The sequence below is a fragment of the Tachypleus tridentatus genome, chromosome 13, assembly GCF_004210375.1.
Source record: "Tachypleus tridentatus isolate NWPU-2018 chromosome 13, ASM421037v1, whole genome shotgun sequence".
In the NCBI taxonomy this organism is placed as follows: Eukaryota; Metazoa; Arthropoda; class Merostomata; order Xiphosura; family Limulidae; genus Tachypleus; species Tachypleus tridentatus.
In genome coordinates, this window is record NC_134837.1 from 124867054 (window position 1) to 124886912 (window position 19859).

Consider the following 19859-nt stretch of genomic DNA (forward strand, 5'->3'; position numbering starts at 1 on the left):
ATCTACAGAACACATACTTAATTTTTTCAATCACATTAACTCTATACATCCCAACATTAACTTCACATGTAAACAGGAAGAAAGCAATCAAATATCATTTCTTAACCTCAAAATTACAAGAACCAACACACAATTCAAAACAGAAATCCACCGAAAAATCACCCATACTGGACTATACATTCCTTGGGACTCAGCACATGAAACAAAACAAAAACTCAACATACTAAGAAACCAAATAAACACAGCCATAAAACAATGCTCACCAGATAAAATTAACGATGAATTAGACAAAATAAAACAATACTTCATCAACATCAATAAGTTTCCTCCACAAAGCGTAGAAAACATTATACGCACACACCTAGACAGAAAGCAAAATCAACCAACAAAAGTAAATATATCTCACGAATAAAAAAATCACGAAACCATATACTGCTGCATACCATATATTCCCGACATCAGCAGACAAATAACCAACATTTGGCAAAAACTAGTAACAAAATATGACATCCCAGTTAATACTAAATGTATTCAAAAACCAGGCACAAAACTGAGGTCTATACTATGTAAAAACTACACTGACAAACACCACACCAACATTATTTATAAAATACAATGTGATAACTGCCACGACTTCTATATTGGGAGAAACAAGTAGAAAAATGGAAACCAGATTCAAAGAACATAAAGAGTCACCTTCACACGTTTTCGAACACTGCAAGTCAAATAAACACAACCGTAGAAAACACTCAAATACTAAATAAAGAAACAAACATAAACAAACGCAAAATTAAAGAAGCCTTACTTATACAACAACTTAAACCCAAAATAAACCAATAAAAAGGAACGCCTTTATACCTATATTAATATAATAAAATAAAATTATATATTCAAACATCTAACACCGCCCTCTACATTCCGACACTCAGTTACACAACCCGTTCCAAACATGTGGTCAGCTTCCGGTCAGTTACCTTTCTTTCTTTGTGACCCTGACGATGACCGAAACGTTGTTCGCTCTTCTATGTATAATATTTTCTCAACCCAAACGAGCCGTTTTTGCATATATATTTCTCTACAAGTGGGTTTTCTCGATATCACTGATTACCTTACAATGTACAGCGTTAAGTGTGTCAACATTTTACACTACTAATAATAGGATTATAAAATAGTTACAAAACTATAATGTTGCTATCTATTGAGGCGTTTAGGCATTTCAAGACATTTCTGTCCACTTAATTGCTGTTAAGGGCAACGCATATTATAATTTTTAATAATTGAAAAAAAAAAACAATCGAGAAAGAAACGAAAATACTACACAATATTTGCTATTATTTCACTGTTTTAACATCCGTTTATCATGGTTGCAAACTATATGAGTGCAGATCTGCTTAATACTAGTTACCCACAATCCCCTGTAATCAGCACGAAGAAATACTTACAAATACAGCCACATGTTTAATTCACTTTTATTGCAGTAGCAGCAGAAACCTGATGACAAAAGCTTAGGTACATATGACCTTATCTTAAGTTAGGAGCTCAGTTGGATTAAAAATACATTATAACAGGATGCTAAGTGTAGAATATCAGAAATGGATTAGTGAAACAGTTTCTTATCAGACACCGAACTCTTCTACGTTTAATAGAAAACAAATTCAAGCAACAAATGAAAGGATAAATAGTTTTGAATACTGTACGTTGATAATATGTAGGGAAAAGTACTAAACAGATTATCAGCGCCATTAAAAAGTAGCTAGAGGTCAGAGAACAAAACACATCTTCTCTTTATATATGATTAAAGATGCAGGTTATGACTCTCGTGTCTTGATAAAATCAAAGCCCTCTACGATGTTGAACCAAGAATCATTAAAAGCTTTTTTATATATTGTAGCTTAAGCTTTCGTTCAACCATTAAGGTACAAGCACATTTTGCACAATACAAATAAGCAATGTAACGCCATTCAAAATATCATGAAAATGTGATATCCATAAATCTACGTTAATATTCGTTAGATAATCTACTGATACCATTTCAAAAATAAAGACTGACAAACAACAACGTTATTTGTAAATTCAACTGTTCACGTAAAGAGATTCTTGTCTTTAGTAACCTAGGTTTGTGAAATAAAAACTATAAACCAGTCACTGCCTTCCATTGCATTTGTAATATAACACTATTGACCAATCGCAGCTTCTATGGGGTTCCAGGACACAACGAGAAACCAACCACTGCACTCGATATGTTCTTAAAATAAAAAAAAAAACTATACTTAAAAAAAGAAAAACTACTGTACTGCACGTGTTACAGTTTTAAAATAAAGTTACAAACCAGTCATTGCACCTGTTACATTTATGAAATAAAACTAAAAGCCATTCGTGATGACGAGAAACCTACTTGAAGTAAAGATGTATTTTAAGACGGCTGGTATGGGTATTAACACTTTTATTAAAATAAAGTAGAAAACAACGTTTCGATCTTCCTAGGTTAACGTTAACCTAAAGATGACTTAAGAAGGTTGTAACGTTGTTCTCTGCTTTATTACTAAAAGTATTATTACCTATACCAGCTGTACTGAGATACAAAACTAAAAGCCAGTTTTTGGCGTAGCAGGTTCACTTTCGTAATATAAAAAAAACATCAAATAATGCTTTCAACATTGTGTTTTTAGTAGTTTCAGATAAATCATTGTTTTACTAAATGTCCTGTATTTTCTGTACTATTATAAAAAACAAATCACCATACAGTTATTACCAGTACCTTATAGTATTGTATTAATATGACAAGATTTATATCTCACAGTTCTCACTGCCTAGACTAACGTTTAGCCTCTTTGGAAACCTTCAAGTGGTCTGTCTTTTTCTATATATTTCTATACCATTAATATAGGGATACGAGTTTATACTAAAAAGGATGAAAGTGTTAGGAATGATTGTTGATTGATTGTTTGGAAGTAAGCACAAAGCTACATAATGAGCTATCTGTGCACTGCCCACCAGAGGTATCAAAAACCTAGTTTCGACTGAGTTTGCAGACATACAGTTTCTCTTACTAAGTTAAATTTTAATTTACTTCACACTAAAAACTTATTTCCTGCTTCCATATTAGTCACCATGTAAACTGAAAACATAAAACAATGCAGTGTCTTTGGTTAGGCCTTACTTAAAAGTCTGAGGAAGCACTTGTAATTCTAGGTGTTACAGGTAATACCTTAGATATATCTCTTTCTCTCACAGTGTCATCACCTTTTTGGATATTCTAATTAGTATGTTAGTTGCAAGTGTTGAAAAATTTAAAGGAGACATTGAAAAAAATTCTGAGCCTATTTGATCACATCATTAACCAAGTGCTCTCTACTTTTCTGATACCCGTCTTTACACGAATCTTTTATTAATAAATAATCTTACACAATTGCTATCAGTGCAAAACAATATTTCTAAGATCAGAATTATATAGTTTTAAAGGCACAGGTGCAAGCCACATTAGTTCGAATTTGCATTAGCGAGTAAGTGGTTCATCATTTCTAAGAATTCTTCCCTTCACTATACTGTCTGTGTGGAGTTTAACATTTCGGATTCTATAATAAAATCATTGTTGGCAAAACTTTGTGTTTTTATACTTGTGTACCTCTAATCACAAATATTTAAGATATATGAATATAAGAAAAATGTATTTTTGTTTACAAATAGTAAATGTTGTAATTAGATAATCATTATTATTTTTACATAGATATATACTTCACTTGGAATTGAGATGGAACATCCCAAGCCACAGCAGGAAGATATAGCCTTGCTGTTAACTACACATAAACAAAATGGATGAAGGAGTAATTAAACACCAAATTCAATTAAAAAACACCATTCTATTTCTATTTAGGCATGTAAGGGATTGGAGAGGGTGTTCGACTGACGTTTCGACTGACGACCTTGACACTCAAGTCTCGCAATTTCTGTATTTCATAATCTCGTATTGTCTCCCATTTTTCTAGATATTCAGCAACTTTTGGATGACCAAACAATGTGGCTTCATCATAAGGAGTGTGTGCCCACCTACAAAGAATGAAAAAAAAAAAGGCAATATAAACCTTTCCTGCCCCCTAGTGGTTCAGTGATAAGTCTGAAGGCTTATAACAGATAGTTATCAGACACACAAATAAACCATTCTTGAATAACTTGCAATCTTTTGCTATAAACACTGTGATATCATTTCACAGAAACATACTAAACCTTAGCATTAACATTTACCGATCTTTAGGCTTGTGGTCAACTCCACAAACTTTCAGAAGAAACTGGACACATTCAAAGTGACCTTCAGCTGCTGCTAAGTGGAGAGCTGTCCTTCCATCATAATCACACTGTCCCATGTCCATACCAGAAAGATAATGCCTGGGAGATAAATAAAAAACTTTTAAGAGTATGATCTTTGTAAATAGAAGAATAGGAAATGAAAGGTCAGTCAATTACTTATGAACATCAATTTTGATAAATCAAATTTAAAGACTCCAAACAGTAGTGACAAAATGTGGAAAACAAACAAACCTGTAACATTGCATCAAGAAAAAATTTCTCAATTAACATGTAAAAAGTTTGAAATTGTACACAGTATGTACAGTATCTAAAGTTCAAAAGTGGACAAAGTTAACACAAAATTTCCATCTTTGTTTTTACTTGAACATCACAGTCACGTCTGTCTTGCCTCTGTGTATACTTGATTATTAAAGTCATGCTTGTCTGGTTTCTGTGTTAACTATCACAGTCCTGTCTATCCGGCCTCTGTGTTAACTATCACAGTCACGCCTGTCTGGTTTCTATGTTAACTATCCCAGTCATGCTTGTCTGGTTTGTGTTAACTATCACAGTCACGCCTGTCTGGTTTCTATGTTAACTGTCACAGTAGCATTTGCCTGGTCTCTTTGTATACTTAAGTATTACAGACACATCTTCTGATTTCTATGTTGTTTATGACAGTGACATCTGTTTAGTTTGTGTGTTAACTATCACAGTCACATCTATCTGGGTTCTGTATTAACTATCACATATCTGTCACATCTATCTAAGTTCTCTAAAAACTGAATTTTAAGAAATAGTAGCATGCCATGCAGAAGACACTGACAAGTAGTGAAATAGTCAATGTATTAAACAAAGCTACAGAACAAAGTGAACTCTATACTACATCAGTGAAAATATTTAAATTATTAATATTAATTCCATAAATACATTTCAGGTAAAATGAAATATGTAAAACCCATACCAAGTAACTCTTAGTTATAGCCCCATTTTGTGAAGTGTTTGAACCTTCAAATTAGTCATAGTTTGTTTTTAAGTACAAAGCTGAACAAAGGATTATTAGTGCTGGATGAAGACAGAGATCAAACTCTGAATTGTACACTGTTCACAAATAGTTGGGCTTCAAACATTACACAACATTGAACAATTTTATACTGTTGCTTATACAACACTCAATGTTAAAAAGAACAAGCTCTCAAAAACAATTTGATACACTCATTCATTTTCTGTGTGATCCCAGGAGCAATTAGTAACAATATATACAGTACTTTTTTTGAAATATGAATCATGTGTTATTGAAGACTCTGTAATGAACAGAATGATGAACCATCTAAAGATTTAGTGAATAAATAGTTTAGAAAAATGAATTTGAGAAGTTGATGATATCACTCATTCGAGGGTTAAGGAGACACGCCTCAATTTCCCTGGATCTGAAACTATGGAAAAACTGACCTCCTCATGGCCGTCACATCACCACTAGCTGCACTGAACAACAAGCTAACAATCTTCAGACCTTTGGTTTCATACTTCTGTCTACGTGGATCTTTCTTTCGTGTTGTGTGCCGAAGGTTGTCATAGTGGTGGAAATTGAAAAGACGAATAAATTCCTGAAAAAATTAAAATACACTATTAACATTTTAAAATTGATATAGATTCACATTTCTTGAATTTCAACTCTATTACTGTGACTATACAATGCCAAGACCTTTTTTTATCCATCTCAATATGAAGGTCTTGTTTTATCCTTGAAAATCTTTAGAATCTCAATACAGCAAAACTTCTAACCCTTCTGTCCAAATACAGTCACATTTGTGATAACAATATACATGAGTAATAATAAGTTTAAAATAATTTTATACAGAAAAAAACGTTTATTCAAATCGTTGGTCATCAGACAAAGATTTTAAAAGTAGGGTAAGAGACTGGTTCATATAAAATGCAGGCTTTGTATTTTTCAACAATGGAATTGAAGTTTATACAGGTTTTGCTACAATGTATAAGGTTTATAAAGTTATGTTTTGTTTCAAAACTACATATAGATTTTGTAGAGAAAGCTTGGTTTGTTTTAAATTTCCCATAAAGCTACAAAAAGGCTATTTGCCCCAGCCATCCCTAATTTAGCAGTGAAAAGCTAGATGGAAGGCAGCTAGTAATCACTGTCCACCACCAACTTTTCAGCTATTATTTTACCAATGAAAAGTGGAATGGACCATCACACGATAACACTCTCATGATTGAAAGGGTTAACACGTTTGGTGGGACATGGATTCAAACCAGCACCCCGCACATTGCGAGTGAAACATTTTAATCACCTGTCAGGTTCTGTATAGAAAGAATCAACAGTTGTTTTTCTACACATTTTTATAGGTGTCCTGAGAGAGAAAACCATATATAAATATTAACAGCAAAAAACATATTATAAACATCCACACAGAATGCAGACTTGGTTGAAACAAAAAATAACAACAGAAGAGAGAGATGAATTGAAAGAAAAACAAATATTTGAATTTTTTTTTTTTTAATTAGCTCATAGGTGGCTCAACCATCAATAACTTTCTCTGAGGACTTTCACTTTATTTATCACTGCTATAAATATACTCTTCAAAACAAGAAATGCAAAAGGGATATGTTTGTTATTTTAAAGAGAAATATATGTAATAACGTTACAAGTTCAGAGTATGTGATGTTACACGTGTTAAGGCACTGATTGTCAGACCAAAATGACAATAAAAGTTGTGCACTTTGAAAACGGAGGAAAACATCGGATTTTTCGCCAAAACGCATGCGTGTCCAATAAATTTGTTTGAGAGATCTACATGTTCTGCAAGTGCAACATGTGCAAAATCCCTATAAAAGTGACGGGTTCTCGGTTTCCATAGCTCAGCGTTAAGCCACCGATACGCAATACAGTTACGCCAAGACTGACTGAATCACAACGCAACAACACCATTGGTCGCTTGGAAGCAGGCAAATCTCAATCAGATGTTGCCAGAGCTGTGAATGTCCATCCAAGCACCATCACAAGGCTATGGAATCGTCCCCAACAACATGGATCAACTCGTGACCGTCCATGATCTGGCAGACCTCGTGTGACCATGCCCGCCCAAGATCGCAACATCCAGTTATGTCACCTTCGAGATAGGACCACCACTGCGACGTCTACTGCCTCAACCATACCAGGGCTGCGTAGGATTTCTGATCAGACCGTACGCAACCGTCTACGAGATGCAGGAATCCGACCTCAACGTCCAGTTAGAGGCGTCATCCTCACCCAGCAACATCGTCAAGCACGGCTGCAGTGGACTCGGGCACATCGGGTATGGCCTCATTGATGATGGAGGCATGTTTGGTTCAGCAATGAATCACGTTTTATGCTTCGTAGGCAGGATGGAAGAACCCGTGTTTACTGTCGCCGAGGTGAACATTTTGCAGCAAACTATGTGCAGAATGTTGACAGATTTGGTGGTGGCAGCGTCATGATGTGGGCTGCCATCGCCTACAATGCCAGAACAGACCTTTTGCACATTCAAGGGAATCTTACGGCTCAACAATACGTTGACGAGATTCTTAGGCCCCATGTGCAACCCATCATGGTGAACGTCAACGATGTTTTTCAACATGACAACGCCCATCCTCACACAGCCCGACTCACCACTGTCTTCTTGAGACACCACAACATCAACGTTCTTCCCTGGCCCTTCAGATCACCAGATTTAAACCCCATCGAACATCTTTGGGACGAGTTGGACCGACGTCTGTGACGGCGACAACCTCAACTGCAGACTCTACTTCAGCTTGTAGCAGCTTTGCAGGCTGAGTGGACAGCCATTCCACAGGATGTGATTCGTCATCTCATCTCTTCCATGGGTAGAAGATGCCAAGCAGTTATTGATGCTCACGGGGCATACTCATTATTGACGTTGAGTGGACGTTAAACTTCACCTAGTGAGCGTGGACTTCGCCTTTGCAGACTTTGGATGTTCAGCAGTAAATGTGCAAAGTTTCACACATGTCATACAGAACTACCCGGAATAAACTTGTTAACAATTTGTCTCACATTTTGCCTATTGCGTTTCTTTTTTTGAAGAGTATATAAAACCAATACTACAAATGAAAATGAAAAATATTAACTTCAACACAGCTATAACCACTATCATTACTTATTGTTGTGTTGACATAAAATATAAACTAAAGTAATTTAAATGTAAAATAACATCACAGTAAAAAAAAGAAATAGGAAACATATCAGGTATTATATAATAATATAATGTCACAATAAGAACAAATTTCACTCATTGCTCTTGTGTGAAATGAGTTATCCTGAGATTCTTAAGCCAACATTCAAAGCCTCTCAATAACATATAAATAATAAATAAAATAACTTATTTAAAGAAACTTTTAACATAAAATATTGATTCTCAACTACAGAGTTTTCCACACAACTGACACAGAGTAATGGAGTAATGCTGTTTTGTTTTTAATCTGAAGGAATTGCATGGTTACACTAAAATGTCAAGTTGAAAGAATTAATTGGATCTCTGTGTCAATTCTGTGCAACTAGACTCTACTTTAAAGGGGGTTATTTCCCCCAAATAAATACTGAAGATAAAAATGTTTATTTACCCCACTAACATGATACATGTGAAAAAATTTTTTTTTTCTTCCTAAGAAGTTTAATGAGCTTAAGGTCTCTTACCTCACAAAACTGGACTCCACGTACAGAATTACCATAAGCATCAAGAGGTGGTGACCATAGACAGATGCCCATTACATTAGGAACCACAACCATAGTACATCCTGATACACCTGACTTTGCTGGTAGCCCAACCTAAATCAAAAATGTATAAAACACTTTACTGCTCAGCAAGAAACATAATAGAGTAAATTAGAACAAACAACATGTTCTACACTAGATTTATTCAGGTAAGAAGAACTTAATCATTTATATTCATAGCAAAATGAAGAATTACACATTTACAAAGATACCATAATTTTTAAAACATTTCACAAGTCTTTGAACAGTAAAATCTGTATTGATTTCTAGCTATTTTCAAAATGAGAAGAGATTGCCACTTAAAGCATTTTAAAGAAACATCTGAAACATTTAAAGCAAATAAGCAAAGTTTTAATGAGATAATCTGTGGATACAAAAAAAGGTCCTCCTGTCACAAAAGTAGAAGATTGTACGTTTCCAAGAATAATATTCTAGATTGTGAGCATAAATCTTTGAACTGAGGAAAACCAAGGTAACTGTATGTTTCACAAGTATATCATTTATACACATCCGTGGTTCCTCCAGTAAGGGCATCAGGTACTAAGTACAAATGGTTCTGAGTACCAATTATATATATAGGTTTGAAACATGTGGAGGACATTGACTTACCTTGAAGGCAAATTGTCCAGAGTAGTCATACATTCCACAAGAATGCATCAAAGAAAGGACATCCCGGGCAGCATGGCTATCTATTACTTGCTGGCCAGTGATTGGACAAATTCCCCCATTAGCAAGAGTGGCAGCCATTACACTAATGGTTTCACAATTTACCTCCAAAGAACACACCTACAAAGTGATTAAACAATCAATATAATCACAGCTAAGAAATTTATCAAATGACTTTATATGAGCTTTAACACTGTTAAAACTTGGAACCTCATGATAACAATGAAAGTATAAATGCTGTAAAGTTTAATGAGGTACATGTACCTTTGTGAAATTTGGCAAGCTTTTAGCAAAAATTACAAGTATTTGTACACAAAAAGTTCAAATTTTTTAAATTAAGTATTTTTCATGAAGATTTGTCTGTGAATTTACATGGTTGAGAGTCCAAATTATACTTTTGACAAGTCCCAGCACAAGGTGATTTTCATGTTAACATTAAAAATATACTTTTACACCTTATGCTTTTCAGTTATCATTTGCATAACATCTAAGGGCTCTGAAATGAATACCAAGGATTTTTCTTTTTCGAGTAAAACTTGATATTTTTTTTATCCCTACACTTTATACAGACTTGGTCCATTTGACCAGCCTTGTAACTGCTATGTTTACAAAAATATGTATGACATAAATTACCACTTTGTTTTTGCTAAAATGACTGAACATGGTAACATACAATTACAACCTATTTTTATGGCTAAAGTTGTTTAAGTTTAAAATATGCAATTTATAATTCGAAATTTTGCCACACATATAGAATGGAATGTACTAAAATAATATAATTTATCTGGCTTTCTAACTAAGGTAGAATAGCTTTCCACATATGATCTAGCTGAACTCCAACAGTGATGAACAAAGAAAACGACACCAATATTATCAGAACTAATTAGTCCAGTAAATTGGAGTCATTGTTTTGTACTGGTTACAAACAATGCAACAGCAAATGTCAAAAAAAATTTGTGACAAGTTTTGAAAACTGAATGTTTTGGGTGAGATGTAGCATGTTGCCTTTATTGCTTATATCTCTATAAAGCAAAAATTGTTAGTGCTACAGAATGACAACTGAGCTCTGTGACGGTATAAGTGTGAAGCTCAATGATAAGTTAGGAGGTAATAAAGACGTAGAAGAAAATAAAACAAAATGGGCAATTCAGAGCAAGAATAGTCATGAACTATAAACAGGTGAAGAGTATGAATTTAAATATTTCCTTTTTTTCTGTAAATCAAGGAATTAAAACTTAAATAACATTAAAATCTCAACTGTAAACTATGTTTTGGTTTTTTATTTGGAATTTTGGACAAAGCTGTTCCAGGGCTATCTGTGCTTCTTAAGTTTGAAATAATAGACTGCAGGGATGGCAGACAGTCATCACCACAGTCCAACAACAGTTACATTACTCTTTACCAATATAGAGTAGAATTGACCATTATGTCATAAAGTCCCCATGACTGGAAGGATAAGCACATTTGAAAAAGAAATTTGAACCTGTGACCCTCAGATTATGAGTCATGTGCTCTAACTACCAAATGATGCTAGCCCAAAGATGCCAATTCTGTCAAAATACATTGATAATAAAGTTGTTCAATTACACTTCAAATGTGACTTTGTAGAAGGTAGGGACATGAACACTTTGACCCTTGACCCCAAATTTTGGAACCTGCTGAAGTGACAAATCAATAAAAAGACATTTTAAATGTCCCTCATATTTACCAAAATAATTATTAGCTATCTAAAATGATGCATGAAACTGCAAAGGAGGAACTGACAAGATTTTCCATAATTCCTCAAATGAACAGTATTTTCCACAATCTTGTGCCAATCTCTAACTCAAATTTTTGTAAGTTGTACAATCACTGTAGATCCCTCAAATCAAAATTAAATAGCTATTTAATGGCCAATCAAAAGAGGAATTTACATAAATTAAAATGCCAATAAAGTCTTTGTTGATTATTTCATTCAATAATTTCTGGTAAATTAAAAAAGAATCACCATAAAAATATATCAGTCATATGATAGAATACAAGAGCCATATATAATAAAAGATAATGCCAGCGATCGGAAGACCAGTCAAATGACAAGAGATAATTTCACTATTTTGAAAACTGATCAAAAGCAGTAGAATACTTGTGTGCAGAAGTTCATTATGCTAGGATAACAGTAAACTGATAAACAATGATTTAGAAGCATAACAAAGTGGTTCTGTTTTGAGAAGCATACTACATGCTTTGACAAAACATTATAGAAGACACACCAATGTTCTGTTGAAACACATGGTATATAACCCCAAAATACAACTGCTCCATTATGGTTATAAATCAGTTTTTAAAATTTACTATAAAACAGCAGAATAAATACAGTAATGCCAGTACTGTGAAAGGTATTTCACCATTACTGTCTTTAGGACATATTCTCACTTTAAAAAATATATATACATTAGAAACCAATACTGTATACCTGGAAGTAAAAGTCCATAATTTCTTTTAAAATTGCTTTTTCAGGAAAACATTTATTCTCTTTCATGTAAAATCCAATGGCATAGTTCCTATCAGCTGCTTCACGCTCGGAGAGGAATCTGAAGTGTAAACACCACAGTAAAATTACTAGTAAAAATAAATGTTTTGTCAGTGCTCTCTAACTATCCTTATGGCTTTAATGTAATTACCTAATATACACACATGCATACAAGTAATGCTATGTCTTTCACTACTTTCTATGTAATCTGATGGACTTGTTACATGTATACTTAGGTGATGCTTACTCACGTGGCATTATTGAAGCCTAGATATTCACCTCCTCCCAGGGCTTTGTAATACTGTGTTATCTGTGAAGATGGAGAAAGTTTTGTTAGAAGAAAATAAGACATGTTATTTAACTGTTAAAACCAAACAACAACATTATACAATAATAAGCATATTTTCTTGCATGACTATTAGCACTTCAGAGTAATGAAGTTCTAGTCAGTTATGCAGGTTACAGATCAGCAGAAGAACCTGTTAATATATATGTAACTTTCTCAAGATACATTACAAGGTTTTGAAGAAATATTTTTACTTTTATAACAGACTGTTTCTTTATAATCTTTCAACTATTACTCTCATAGGTTCAATAAAAACATCTACGATACTGTGGTACATGAACATAACATGCATTTCTACCTTCTAGCATTTATTCTCAATTTATTATTTATTCTGTATATATGCAGGTTTCATATAAAACGTAGATGATGAAGCCATTAAACTGATTTGATTCTAGCTGTCTTTGTTCCTTTCTTGTTCTCCAATAATATCTGTTCTTCCCTCATTGTGTATGCTATTCATGTGTAAGGATGAGAAAGTAGACTCTTAATTGTAGTTTATGTTTGAATGTGAAGAACCAGTCATGTGGGTAACACTAGTTAATTTAGGTAACTACAATATTTCTATCGAAGTAGGGATCAGTCTGACACATGGATTCAGCTTGAGTGGCATGATCTGGAAGATCCACCAGAAGTAACTGTCCTGTATCAAAAGCATTTTGATATTTTGTGTTCAAAATTTGATGAAAATTGTTTTTTTTACACTATGTCTAGTCTCTTTATTCAATTCTTACTACATATTTACTTGGAGATGCAGCATTGCTTCATAATCAATATCTTGAGTGAATTCTCTTAATTCAGTTTCACCTAGACATAACAAGACATTACTAAAGTTGTTTCTTAGTTGACCTTTCATCTGGTAACATAAGATTTTTAAAGTTTCTGTATTAAGTAAGTCAGTATGGTTTGAGTGTCACAAAAACACAAAATGCAACTTAAAATTGATAACAAATTAATGAATGAACGTTTGTAATTTGTTCAAATTTAATATTAATTTATTTTACATCATTATACAATAAAAATTAGGGTTAACTAATATTATCTGAATTTTATATACTTCTCTATTTTTATTATACACTGGCATTACAATGATCTATATATACGTGTTATAGAATTCTTTTTCATCAACAGTAAAATTTCAAGTATCATTCTGTGATGTAAAGATAAAACACATTTGTTGACTGGCTCTACCTTTGACTGTGGCCTGAATCAGCTAACCAAAATACTACAGTTAGGCCTGATATACTAATAATATGTATAGAGTTACTGCAGTGATCTATTACAAAGAAAATGATGTAACATTTATCTACTGTAAATATTTTGAACGTTTTATTATTTCTTGAACTACATCTAGTAGCTTACTGTATGATTCATTGCCTTCCTTTACTTAACAACTACATTACAAAAGAAAGGTTTATTTACCCAGTCAAATTTCTCAGACACTCTCATCTCAGGCTAAATAAACAAACAGAAAAAAAGATTCACATCAATAACACCCCAATTAAATGTAGGTATTTGGCAAAAGTTTCATTTTGAAATGTTTGTTTTTTTAAGATGGGCTCATTGGTAAGCAAATTAGCTTTTCAATTTTTTAAAATGAGAAACTTCAGATTAGCTTAATTTACAGTTATGTGTCTTGTTTATAATAAATTGCAAAATTAGATAATGTCAGCCCCCATTAAGAAGTGTTTTTAAAAACATTTGAGTTGGTTTCTAAACTGTTATTCCTTAGTAGAAATAGGTTAATTATACATGACCTTCATGAGGTACCCCACACTTAAAACACTGTTGTTGTTAAACACATCACTCAGTTTATCCTTGGACTTTTAAATGTCACATTTTATTCACTATGTATCAGGATGCGAGTTCAAAACCAAAACTGGCCAATGGTGAATTTTAAAGCACTTACCTCAATCAGATTCAGTAACAATGAACAGACAACAATAGCTCCAGCATTGACCATAGGATTGTGTGGTTTTTCTGATGAAAAGAGATACAATTAGGAAAGTAAAAGCTAAAGAAAAATAAATTTATTAAAAACAACTTTTGAAACAAGATCATAACATTTGTGAAGTGACTACCATTGAGTTCTAATTTTTTATTTCAACAAAACTTTGTAAAACAATCTAACACATACATAAAACTAACATTAAGAAAACTGACAAGACTCTATAGCTTGAGTAAAAGAATACTGAACCACATCCTTCAATATTCCAGTCAATTTAGGTGACATCTGGGACTGAATCAGATGTAGTTGTGACTTTTGACTTTCTTTTGATTATACAAGAGTCAAAGATAAAACCATTTGCAAAAGTATGGTTTACAGCTTGCTTCACCTTTTGACTAGTCCAGATGAGAAATGGAACAGATGTATCTGAGAGTTCTGCTTTTTGTATTATGCTGCACAGACAAGAGAGAACACATAAAAAAATTAATTGTACAGTTAGAGTCCTCAGTCTCCTATCTGTTTATAGTTTGCATCATTCATTTGACACTTTACACAAATATACTTTGTGACAACTTCTCACAGATTGAAGTCGACAGATATAAGATTTGTATCTTTCTTGAAATTTTACAGGGGTCACAGATCAAACTCTTGTATGGAATTGGTTTGCCATTCCTCTTATTTACCTAAAAATTACATTGAAAATTTTGGCCATTACGAATAAGTCTGTTTGCTTGGAAAGTAGAAAATCACAACTTGGTATGCTGCAATATATCTTTCTCATGGGAACACTCAAATTGATACATTGTTAAGTGTCTGTTCATGTGAACTATGTTGTAGTTTACATCTATTTTCTTGCCTTGATTACCATTATTTCTACAAATCTACTGTATTCTGCAGATATTATTGAATTTTGTGGATGAAGGAGGGGGGGAGGACATGAATATTGACCTTTCTAGTTTATTTGTGTTTTTGTTACTGCATTTTGTGGCAGAGATTTTATTTAAAATAAAACAAAAACACACAAACACAAAGTGTGAGCTGACACTAACTTACTGTCATAGTCCAGCACTAGTTCATTAAACATACGACCACTAGGTTCCTGACCAATGTACTGATGCACAATGTCAGAACCAAGCTCACTCAGTGCTATGCCATAGTTAAGAGGTTTTCCCGAAGACTGGATAGTAAATGGCTCCTCGGTGTCTCCAACAGAATACCTGATGATGTAAACACATGTATATAACTACAACCAAAGACACAATCTTTTATCAAAAACTTGTTGTTTAGCATGAATAAATAAATACAAAGAAATTATTTCTTGGGTGACTAATGAACATACAAAGAACAAAAGGATAAACTTTAGTATGTTTTTATTCACATCAAACAGCATTCTTAAACTTAATGCTTTTGATTGTCCTCACTGCAATTACAACCATGTCCTTTAGTACACTTTTATCCAATTTCTGTGTAATGTAATTTTATTTAAAAAGTACTGACACAGCACAGTAAAGAACTGATAAAAAGAAGTATTCACTGCATCAACTAGACTCACCTCTGTCCATCTATTGAACACAGAGAGATTCCCCAGAAGTCTGTTTTGTACTTTGCAAGCTGTGGAATGTAATCTGCAATCTGTAAGATTAAAAAGAAAAACAAAAAAAAATCTAAAAACAAATAACTTAATGACTAGGTCACATTTCTTTTATATATATATTAAACTTATTCCAATGTAATTTTGTCTATTTATACAAAATGAAAATTATGCAGTTTTTCAATTAGTATATTGCAAGTGTGCTGCCATCTATAGGTTATAAAGTTTACACGTCATTCTCAGAAACTTACCTTTACTTTTATTTTTTCGTTCATTATTAAGCGTACTAATCGTAAACAACCTTCCAATAATTAATCCTTAATGGTAGACACCTGTACAGTGGCACCTGGTTTACAAATATGCAGAAATAATGGAACTTTTGTACTGAAATATTCATGTAAAACTGTGCACAAACTTCTTTCACATACACTGCTGGCCAAAATCTTAAGGCCAATGAACATAAAGAAAAAATATGCATTTTGCATTGTTAGACTCAACCACTTATTTGAGTAGAGCTTCGAAAGATGAAAATAAGAAAAATAAAAATAAAACTTTTTATCATTTAATAGGGAAAATGTGAACACTATGAAATTAGCTTAAGTACTAGCTGGTCAAAAGTTTAAGACCACACCAAAAAGAAGTCCTAAACAGGGTAGGAAATGCCCAACAAGAGGCCTCAGTAGTGAGTTGCATGGCCATCATTGCGAATAACTTCAAACATTTGCTTCAGCATGGTTGATATAAACGTTTGCAGAGGCTGGCTGGAATGTTATTCCAAGTTGTGAAGATCATACACTGTTTGGAATTGACAGCCATTTCTATAGACTTCCCTTGCCATCCACTCCCAAACATTTTCAATGGGGTTCAGTTTGAGTGAACACACTGGATGGCCTAGAAGAATCATGTTATTTGCCATGAATAAGTCCTTTGTCCTGTGGGCATTGTGGATTGCAGCATTGTCCTGCCGAAAGATCCAGTCATTACCACACAAGCGAGGGCCTTCAGTCAATAAGGATGCTCTCTCCAACATGCCAATGTAGCCAGCTGCTGTTTGATTCCCATGTATAACCTAAAGCTCCATTGTTCCATGAAAGGAGAAAGCACCCCAGATCATCATGGAACCTCCTCCACTGTGTCGTATAGAAAATGTCTTCAGTGGGATATCCTTATCGTGCCAGTAACGTTGGAAGCCATCTGGACCATCCAGGTTAAATTTTTTCTCATCAGAAAACCAAACCTTCTTCCACTTTTCTACATTCCATGTTTAGTGCTTCTAAGTAAAGTTTAACCGAGCTGTTTCATGATGTGGCCTTTGGATACATTTATGATTTTTAAAGCCTTTCTCTCGTAGATATAGTCCTATTGTTCTTGAGCTGCATTCTGCATCTGTAAGGGCCTTAATCTGGTTTGACGATCGGCTGGTGTGTGCAGGACAACCCATCCAATCGTCTTGCTCAACGCCAGCAAAATTTTCTTGGGCCAACCACTTGAAATTCTCGTTACGTATCCCTCAGGGTCTTTTAAGAAATTTGCAACAGCAGTTTTACTACACCCAATCTCACCAGCAACGGCACGTTGAGAGAGACCTTGCTTTTGCAGCTCGACAATTCTGACATGTTCAAACTCTGTCAACTTTTTAGCCTTTGACATGTTTTTACCCAGTGTTACACAGGAGATGCCAGTGGGAGATGTTGACAACACTAATGCTCGAACACAAATGACTAAATTTCGTTATGTGTTTACCGATTAACGCTTCGTTTCAGTATGGTCTTAAACTTTTGACCAGCTAGTATTTCAGCTAATTTCATAGTGTTCTCATTTTCCCTATTAAGTGCTAAAAAAGTGTTTTATTTTTATTTTTCCTTTTCTTATTTTCATCTTTCAAAGCTCTACTCAAATAAGTGGTTGAGTCTAACGATGCGAAATGCATTTTTTCTTTACGTTCATTGGCTTTAAGATTTTGGCCAGCAGTGTATATGATTGTTACCTCACATTCTGATAATGCGTTGGAAGCTCCACTAACATAAAGAAAGTTTGCTGTGAAAATTCAACAACAGGTGTTATCAACTTACCTAAAGATAAAGTTTTCAATGAGCTTGCTTAAAGGCAATTATTTATCACAAGATAATTCTAATTACACTTATCATATATTCAAACAAGTTTCTTTATTAGGGCTCTCAGGGTTCCTCTAAGACAACTGTGGTTAAAATAGCTTATTATACACACATTTTCTAGGAAAGAACCTAAGTGACCATATAAGGAATGCCATATTTGAAAATACAGTAAGCCTAACAGTACTGTCCAATAACAAACATAACTATGAATAACCACATTTCATCAAAGGCATTCACTCTTGTTATAAAACAATTTGCAAAATTCGGTTAGTTTTCATTTGCCACAGAACTTGAAATGAGGAGATGTAACAGAAATCAGAATTATCTAATGAATCAATACAATATTCACAAAATACAAATGTTCTGTTTTTTGGTCAGTTAATAAGATGTTTACTAATTTTTGATTATGCATATTAAAATGCAAAGAAATCCATCCTGACCACTGACTGAACCCAGGATACTTGGTTCATATTTCTGCTATGAAGTCAATTCTCTTACATATATTGTATCCAGTAAAGACAAATCATTACACTATATTTTATCTATTAAAAAAATTACATTACCTTGTACCTGGTACAAAGAAACCATTATGTTATCTTGTATCTGGTAAAAACAAACCATTACATTACCTGGTACAAACAAATCATTACACTATCTTGTATCTGGTAAAAACAAACCATTACATTACCTGGTACAAACAAATCATTACACTATCTTGTATCTGGTACAAACAAACCATTACATTACCTTGCATCTGGTACAAACAAACCATTACATTACCTTGCATCTGGTACAAACAAACCATTACATTACCTTGCATCTGGTACAAACAAACCATTACATTACCTTGCATCTGGTACAAACAAACCATTACATTACCTTGCATCTGGTACAAACAAACCATTACATTACCTTGCATCTGGTACAATCAAATCATTACATTACCTTGCATCTGGTACAAACAAACCATTACATTACCTTGCATCTGGAACAAACAAACCATTACATTACCTTGCATCTGGAACAAACAAACAATTACATTACCTTGCATCTGGTACAAACAAACAATTACATTACCTTGCATCTGGTACAAACAAACAATTACATTACCTTGCATCTGGTACAAACAAACAATTACATTACCTTGCATCTGGTACAAACAAACCATTACATTACCTTGCATCTGGTACAAACAAACCATTACATTACCTTGCATCTGGTACAAACAAACAATTACATTACCTTGCATCTGGTACAAACAAACCATTACATTACCTTGCATCTGGTACAAACAAACAATTACATTACCTTGCATCTGGTACAAACAAACAATTACATTACCTTGCATCTGGTACAAACAAACAATTACATTACCTTGCATCTGGTACAAACAAACAATTACATTACCTTGCATCTGGTACAAACAAACAATTACATTACCTTGCATCTGGTACAAACAAACAATTACATTACCTTGCATCTGGTACAAACAAACAATTACATTACCTTGCATCTGGTACAAACAAACAATTACAATACCTTGCATCTGGTACAAACAAACAATCACAATACCTTGCATCTGGTACAAACAAACAATCACATTACCTTGCATCTGGTACAAACAAACAAT

At 33.7% G+C, this 19859-nt stretch overlaps 1 protein-coding gene across 5 annotated transcripts in view; it reads right to left on the reverse strand.

The window, feature by feature from the left end:
• Positions 1-3371: 3371 nt before the first annotated feature.
• Positions 3372-19859, reverse strand: part of LOC143237445 (glutaminase kidney isoform, mitochondrial-like) — a 51398-nt gene continuing 34910 nt past the window's right edge. For 4 of the 5 annotated variants that reach the window (XM_076476691.1, XM_076476693.1, XM_076476694.1 and 1 more), the window contains 11 exons: positions 16077-16156; positions 15578-15741; positions 14486-14556; positions 13999-14031; positions 12485-12543; positions 12177-12294; positions 9668-9844; positions 8981-9112; positions 5737-5891; positions 4243-4383; positions 3372-4047 (listed from right to left, as the gene is read on the reverse strand). In XM_076476691.1, the coding sequence (XP_076332806.1) occupies positions 3867-4047; positions 4243-4383; positions 5737-5891; positions 8981-9112; positions 9668-9844; positions 12177-12294; positions 12485-12543; positions 13999-14031; positions 14486-14556; positions 15578-15741; positions 16077-16156 (1311 nt within the window). In that variant the 3' untranslated portion in view covers positions 3372-3866. The remainder of the gene's footprint in view (positions 4048-4242; positions 4384-5736; positions 5892-8980; positions 9113-9667; positions 9845-12176; positions 12295-12484; positions 12544-13998; positions 14032-14485; positions 14557-15577; positions 15742-16076; positions 16157-19859) is intronic. The other variant, XM_076476692.1, reaches the window with a different exon arrangement.